The 7,581-nt window shown below is 48.2% G+C and overlaps 1 protein-coding gene and 1 long non-coding RNA gene across 2 annotated transcripts; one reads left to right on the top strand and one right to left on the bottom strand.

The window, feature by feature from the left end:
• Nucleotides 1-1,750: 1,750 nt before the first annotated feature.
• LOC105922399 (CD59 molecule (CD59 blood group)) lies at nt 1,751-7,235 on the top strand. The gene is made up of 5 exons (XM_012858293.3): nt 1,751-1,895; nt 1,978-2,061; nt 3,275-3,376; nt 3,491-3,564; nt 6,781-7,235. The coding sequence occupies exons 2-5, from the start codon at nt 2,007-2,009 to the stop codon at nt 6,901-6,903; spliced, it is 354 nt and encodes a 117-aa protein (XP_012713747.1). The 5' UTR covers nt 1,751-1,895; nt 1,978-2,006; the 3' UTR covers nt 6,904-7,235.
• On the bottom strand, nt 4,586-6,330 carry LOC118561607. Its single transcript, XR_004930166.1, has 6 exons — nt 6,020-6,330; nt 5,704-5,912; nt 5,590-5,639; nt 5,263-5,362; nt 5,028-5,134; nt 4,586-4,688 (listed from the first exon to the last, which is right to left on the bottom strand). It is a non-coding gene; the product is annotated as an uncharacterized LOC118561607 (long non-coding RNA).
• Nucleotides 7,236-7,581: the final 346 nt, after the last annotated feature.

Genomic DNA, 7,581 nt, shown 5'->3' with positions numbered 1-7,581 from the left:
AATTGGAGGGAGTTGACTCATTTATACTAACGTAGTCCTCTTGTAGCCAGGTTTCTGTGAGACAAAACAAATCAATCTGTTTATCAGAAATCAATTCGTTAACTAACAAAGTCTTTGGAGGGAGAGACCTTATATTTAATAGACCACATTTAATTGTTTTATTTTTAGGTTCAAGGTGAACCGTATTGATTTTTATTAGGTTTTTATGATTTGTTCCTTTTAGATAAGTTTTTGATCTGTTAAGTTTTGGCCGTGGGAAAGACACCGTCTCAATAGGATAATGGATGGGTAACAGTACAGAAGCTGCAGAGAGGTGTGTTAAACTACGGCTCTGCTTCCTGGTCTGGACCCTGGATTGTCAGCATTTAGGAGGACTAATAAATCCGGCCAGATTTCTAGAAAGAAGAGCTGCACCATCCAAAGTAGGATGGATGCCGTCTCTCCGGATCAGACCAGGTTTTCCCCAGAAAGTTCTCCAGTTATCAATGTAGCCCACGTCGTTTTCAGGACACCACCTAGACAACCAGCGGTTGAATGATGACATGCGGCTAAACATGTCATCACTGGTCAGATCAGGCAGGGGACCAGAGAAAATTACGGAGTCCGACATTGCTTTAGCAAACTCACACACCGAAGCAACACCAACTTTAGTGACCTCCGATCGGCGTGATCGGGTGTCATTACCGCCAGCGTGAATAACAATCTTACTGTATTTACGCTTATCCTTAGCCAGCAGTTTTAGGTAAGATTCTATGTCGCCCGTTCTGGCCCCTGGGAGGCATTTAACTATGGTCCCTGGTGTCTCTAGTGCCACGTTTCTGACTATTGAGCTCCCAATAACCAGGATCGGCTTCTCAGCGGGTGTGTCGCTGAGTGGGGAAAATTTGTTTGAAACGCAGACGGGTTGGTGGTGAACTGGGGGCTGAAATCTAGAGCTATGCTTCCTACGAACTGTCACCCAGCCGGCCTGCTTACCCGGCTGCTCGGGTGCTTCTGGAGGACCACTAAGTGAACTAACGCTAGGTCTATGTGGCTCCGCGCTAGCAGAGGGGCGGCTATCAGCTGGTCTTTCCATAGCACGGAGCCGGGACTCTAATTCTGACACCCTCGCCTCCAAAGCTACAAAAACACTACATTTATTACAAGTACCATTATCACTAAAGGAGGCAGAGGAATAGCTAAACATCTGACACAGAGAGCAGGAGATAAGGGGAGACTTAGTCAGAGACGGAGAAGCTGAAGTAATAGTAGGAGAGGAAGCCATTGTGGAGCTAAAGCTAGGCTAGGCTAAAGCTAGGCTAGCGCCCTTCTACCACGCCAAGAGAGCAAACCGTGAAACACGAGGAGTTCCCAAGCGTGATGTGCAGCAACAGAAAATGTTTTAAAAGTGCTTATGTGTTAGAAACAGATGTTACAGCAAAGAGATTAAAGATAAAAGCGAGAGAATCTGGAGCAACAAACCGTTGCTCACGCAGTGAAAACAGGAAGTGATACAATACGCCTTACCGCAAACAGGAAGTGACGTCAGTAGCTCAGCTGCAGCTGTTTTAAACTGTTGTAGTTCCCTGAAATGCCGTCAGATCTAGTGTGTAGTCCAGCTGATCTGAACCTGCTGTCCCCTGCAGTGTACTTTCTTTTCTCAGGTTCTGTTCAGGTTCTGGTTCCTGAAACTTGTTGCAGAGGAACTTGCCTTGCCTGAAGGCATGTTGGTCCTGCATGAATGTGTCTGTCTTCTTGTACTCCAGGCAGGGAGGTGGACAAAGACAGTGAAGGTCTCTGAGACGAGCTCCTCCCAGTAGGCGGGTCCTGTGAGGCGCAGTGTGAGCAGCTCACTTTCTGCTCCTCATCCTTACCAGAGACAGTCCTGCTGCTGCTGCTGCTGCTGCTGCTGCTCGGTGAGTACACAGAGCCCCCTCAGCAGCCCACTGAGTCCACCCACAGCGGGGGTCTTCATCCACACCCTGTTTCTGTCCTCAGATGAGACTGTGAGCTGACCTAAGGTGAAGATGAAGTCCTCCCTCGTCGTCTGCCTGCTCGTCTGCTCCTCTCTGGTCGGACTCGGTACGTCTGGTTCTGGCTGACAATCATTAAAAGTTTTCTGGGGGTGAGACATTAGAGCAGAACTGTCTGGAGAGACGGTGGGCTCATCGAAGGTTCTGGGCTTACAGTTTTTCAGAGGAAAAGTTTTCATGCCTGATGTGTTTAAGTGTGCTGCTGAAGCTGGAGTTAAACAGTACCACAGCCTGACCACAGGGGGCAGCATACCGAGGTCCAGTCTCGGTCCGGACCTTTAACACAAGATGTTCTGTTCAGTTCTGCTGGGGTCCGGTTCTCCAGCCTGGACACAAACTGGTTGATCTTCAGCATATTTAAAGGTCCAGAAGGTCCGAACAGAACCTGCTCTTGTTCTCAGGTCATATATTATTTGCTTATTTAATCTGAGTCTAAATTAAGTTTAATTTTTGTGTTGTTACTGCCTTTGTAGCTTTTGTCTTCTATCAGAACTGGTAAAAGACCTGTAGAAATCAAGGTGAAATGAACTGGTCCTTTCTCTGGGTCGGGTCGGTCTCAAGCGGAGCAGTTTCAGCTTGTCGGTTCAGCAGTGATGGAGCAGGAGGTGGACAGACGGACCAGGGCTTCTTCTGCAGTAGTTCTGGTTCTGATCCGGTTTGTTGTGCTGAGGTTTAGAGATGGGAGGAGCTCTGTTGTCCAGGAGGAGCTCAGAGTTGAGCCGCTGCTTCTCCGCATCGATAGGCGTCAGCTGAGGTGGTCTGGGCATCTGATCAGGATGCCCCCTGGGTGCTGCCCTTTTGGGGGGAGACCCCCGGGGAAGACCCAGAACTCGCCTGAGGAACCATGGATCCCATCGGCCCGGGAACGCCTTGGGATCCCCCAGAATGAACTGCAGGACGTCTGGGCGGAAGACGATGGATGGATTAGAAATGCTTTGAAGGAACTTTTACAATTGAAACACTGAAAGCTCAAAAACCTTTCAGACAGACTTCAGAGGCTTTTGAGGACAATTTGGGAATTTTTAGAAGCCATCTAGAATTTTTGAGAGACGTTCTAAAGTATTCAGGAGTATTTCTAAACTTTTCAGGTATGTTCCCACAGACCAATGAGAGGGTAATACTCCTTTCACTTGAATCTTCTTCAAACATCTGCCAAGAACCCAAAGACTTTTCCCGCCTGCTGAACCTTAGATAAACTACTCATAAGGCATCAGTGAGAACTTGCCCACAGGTGAACTCCAGGTGTGCTGCTGTGATTTCAGGATCAGCCATCCGCTGCTACAGCTGCAGTGACTACACCGGTAGCTGCTCCAAACAGAGACACTGCAGCTACGACGACGCCTGCCTCACGCTCAATGAACGAGGTGCGTAGGGTTCCCTGCCCCTCCCCCCGGACCCCTGGGTCCCCGCAACACGCCCCTTCCACGGGTGCTGCACCAGAATCTCAGATTTGTGTTCTTTCTGCTGTTGTTCTGCAGGTGGGATGACCTTCCGCCAATGTCTGAAGTACTCTGACTGTGAGAAGAACCGCCTGGCTCAGATGTTCCCCCAGGTATCTGCTCCATCATTCACACAGCAGGGGACTTCTGAGGGAGCCAGAATTAACCAGAACCTTTTAACAAAGAATTAACCTGAGAATTCAGGTACATTAAGTTATCTGATCCAGGACAAACAGAACATGTGGTCTAAAACCAGTCAGAACATCCCGTGTGTCTCCCGCTAGCTTAGTTCTTGTTCCAGGTTTCACTAGCTCAGTCCCTGTGGTAGGATCTAGGACCCCAGTTCCTGTTCTAGTTTCCACTAACTGTTCCATGTTCCACCAGTTTAGTCTTTGCTCCAGTTTCCCCCAACTCAGTTCCTGGTTTAGGATCCAGAATTTCAGTTCATGTCCTTGGTTCCACTAGCTTAGTTCCTGCTTCAGGTTCCTCCAGCTCAGTTCCTGCAACTTTTCCGCCTGCACAGTTATTGTTTTTGCCCTAAGGTCCCCTGAGGACTAAAGTTCTGCCAGGTTGTGATTCAGTTTGTTGGACACCATGAAGACCCGTTTGGATCAGAATGGAGCTTCTTGTTCTGATTCTGTTCTCTGTTTGTCTCAGACCTTCATCCCTAGTCACCCATAATCGACCGGACCAGAACATGTTCAGCAGCTTGTCTCTGGGCACAATGGTTCTAGAGGAGATTGGTTCTTGTGCAGACTAGTTAGAATTTTGGGGTTTGGGTTAAGATCTGATTCTGGTTCAGACTAGTTCCGTTTCTGTCCCTGTGGCCCAATGCAGACTCCATGATCTGGTTCTGGTCCAGTATATTTACTGTATAACCTGACCTCTGACCCTGTCCATGTTCTGGTCCAGTCTCTTTACTGTATAACCTGACCTCTGACCTCTGACCTTGTCCAGGTTCTGGTCCAGTCTCTTTACCATATAACCTGACCTCTGAACTCTGACCTTGTCCATGCCCATGTTCTGGTTCTGGTCCAGTCTCCTTACTGTATAACCTGACCTCTGACCTTGTCCATGTTCTGTTTCTGGTCCAGTCTCCTTACTGTATAACCTGACCTCTGACCCTGTCCATGTTCTGGTTCTGGTCCAGTCTCCTTACTGTATAACCTGACCTCTGACCTCTGACCCTATCCATGTTCTGGTTCCAGTCTTTTTACCGTTTAACCTGACCTCTGACCTTATCCATGTTTTGGTCCAGTCTCTTTACTGTATATACTGACCTCTGATCTCTGACCCTGTCCATGTTCTGGTTCTGGTCCAGTCTCTTTACTGTACAACCTGACCTCTGACCTTGTCCATGTTCTGGTCCAGTCTCTTTACTGTATAACCTGACCTCTGACCTCTGACCTTGTCCATGTTCTTGTTCTGGTCCAGTCTCTTTACTGTACAAACTGACCTCTGACCTTGTCCATGTTCTTGTTCTGGTCCAGTCTCTTTACTGTATAACCTGACCTCTGACCCTATCCATGTTCTGGTCCAGTCTTTTTACCGTTTAACCTGACCTCTGACCTCTGACCTTGTCCATGTTCTGGTCCAGTCTCTTTACTGTATAACCTGACCTCTGACCTCTGACCCTATCCATGTTCTGGTCCAGTCTCTTTACTGTATAACCTGACCTCTGACCTCTGACCCTATCCATGTTCTGGTCCAGTCTCTTTACTGTATAACCTGACTTCTGACCTCTGACCTTGTCCATGTTCTGGTCCAGTCTCTTTACTGCATAACCTGACCTCTGACCTCTGACCTCTGACCCTATCCATGTTCTGGTCCAGTCTTTTTACCGTTTAACCTGACCTCTGACCTTGTCCATGTTCTGGTCCAGTCTCTTTACCGTATAACCTGACCTCTGACCTCTGACCCTATCCATGTTCTGGTTCCAGTCTTTTTACCGTTTAACCTGACCTCTGACCTTATCCATGTTCTGGTCCAGTCTCTTTACTGTATATACTGACCTCTGACCCTGTCCATGTTCTGGTTCTGGTCCAGTCTCTTTACTGTATAACCTGACCTCTGACCTCTGACCTTGTCCATGTTCTTGTTCTGGTCCAGTCTCTTTACTGTATAACCTGACCTCTGACCCTATCCATGTTCTGGTCCAGTCTTTTTACCGTTTAACCTGACCTCTGACCTCTGACCTTGTCCATGTTCTGGTTCAGTCTCTTTACTGTATAACCTGACTTCTGACCTCTGACCTTGTCCATGTTCTGGTCCAGTCTCTTTACTGTATAACCTGACCTCTGACCTCTGACCCTATCCGTGTTCTGGTCCAGTCTCTTTACTGTATAACCTGACCTCTGACCTCTGACCCTATCCATGTTCTGGTCCAGTCTCTTTACTGTATAACCTGACTTCTGACCTCTGACCTTGTCCATGTTCTGGTCCAGTCTCTTTACTGTATAACCTGACCTCTGACCTCTGACCCTATCTGTGTTCTAGTCCAGTCTCTTTACTGTATAACCTGACCTCTGACCTTATCCATGTTCTGGTCCAGTCTCTTTACCGTATAACCTGACCTCTGACCTCTGACCCTATCCATGTTCTGATCCAGTCTTTTTACCGTTTAACCTGACCTCTGACCTTGTCCATGTTCTGGTCCAGTCTCTTTACCGTATAACCTGACCTCTGACCCCATCCATGTTCTGGTCCAGTCTCTTTACTGTATAACCTGACCTCTGACCTCTGACCCTATCCATGTTCTGATCCAGTCTTTTTACCGTTTAACCTGACCTCTGACCTTGTCCATGTTCTGGTCCAGTCTCTTTACCGTATAACCTGACCTCTGACCCTATCCATGTTCTGGTCCAGTCTTTTTACCGCTTAACCTGATGTCTGACCTTGTCCATGTTCTGGTCCAGTCTCTTTACTGTATAACCTGACCTCTGACCCTATCCATTTTCTGGTCCAGTCTTTTTACCGTTTAACCTGACCTCTGACCCTATCCATGTTCTGGTCCAGTCTTTTTACCGTTTAACCTGATCTCTGACCTTATCCATGTTCTGGTCCAGTCTCTTTACTGTATAACCTGACCTCTGACCTCTGACCCTATCCATGTTCTGGTCCAGTCTCTTTACTGTATAACCTGACCTCTGACCTCTGACCTTGTTCATGTTCTGGTCCAGTCTCTTTACTGTATAACCTGACCTCTGACCCTATCCATGTTCTGGTCCAGTCTTTTTACCGTTTAACCTGACCTCTGACCTTGTCCATGTTCTGGTTCAGTCTCTTTACTGTTTAACCTGACCTCTGACCCTGTCCATGCTTTCTTCCAGGTGTCCAGCTTCACCTTCAGGTGCTGCAACTCCGACCTGTGTAACTCCGCCCCCTCCTCTGCAGCCAGCTCAATGATTGGTCTGCTGGCCTCGGTGATGGTCATGTGGTGGTGCGTCCACTGAGGACTCCACAGCGCCCCCTGCTGCCAGCATGTGTAACAGACTTATTGCTGTGGATCTAATCAATGCTAACAGGAAGCCAGGAGCCATCGTCAGGGTGCAGCGCCCCCTGGAGTCCCAGTCTGGAGCCACAGGCTGGAGTCACAGTCTGGTGGATGGACAGGAAGCTGATGGCGGCGTCTCAGCCACTAATTAAGGATCACATTAATGCGTAATTTACCTGCCTAATTAACTCTCTGCTGAAGTGTTTGAGGAACATGTTCCAGTAACTCCTAGATGTTCTGTTTCTGTATCTGCGAGCAGCTTTAGAGCAATAAAAGGTTTTAAAACAAGGACTTTGTCTGTTGTTCTTTCTGACTTTGAGCTGAGTGAAGCTAAATGTATTTATGCTGAAAATAAAACATCTGCAAACACTGGAAATGCTGAAACATCATTCATTTCCACAGCTGCCGAGCCCTTAAAGAACCTCGGTACCAGAACCGCTCATTCTCCTGTACCCCCTCCCCCAAATTTGATCTCAGCTCAGAGTGCAGAGGAACCGCCTTCCCTTGTGGTACACCGGTCCCATCAGGCACAAGCCCAGGGAAACCAGGAACCAGGACGAGTCTACGGACCATCCGGGGGGCGATGTCTGGACAGGAGACACCCGGGACAGGAGACACCCGGGAACTCTGGGAGAAG

The sequence above is a fragment of the Fundulus heteroclitus genome, unplaced genomic scaffold (genome assembly GCF_011125445.2).
Source record: "Fundulus heteroclitus isolate FHET01 unplaced genomic scaffold, MU-UCD_Fhet_4.1 scaffold_68, whole genome shotgun sequence".
In the NCBI taxonomy this organism is placed as follows: Eukaryota; Metazoa; Chordata; class Actinopteri; order Cyprinodontiformes; family Fundulidae; genus Fundulus; species Fundulus heteroclitus.
The sequence above is the reverse complement of the archived record's forward strand: the minus strand, read 5'-3'. Positions and strand labels throughout refer to the sequence as shown.

Excerpts from the sequence above, each read along its gene's own strand:
- LOC105922399 (XM_012858293.3), top strand. The coding sequence starts at position 2,007 with ATGAAGTCCTCCCTCGTCGTCTGCCTGCTCGTCTGCTCCTCTCTGGTC. Across the intron at positions 3,377-3,490 it reads CCTCACGCTCAATGAACGAG|GTGGGATGACCTTCCGCCAA; the intron begins GTGCGTAGGGTT and ends GTTGTTCTGCAG. Across the intron at positions 3,565-6,780 it reads TGGCTCAGATGTTCCCCCAG|GTGTCCAGCTTCACCTTCAG; the intron begins GTATCTGCTCCA and ends GCTTTCTTCCAG.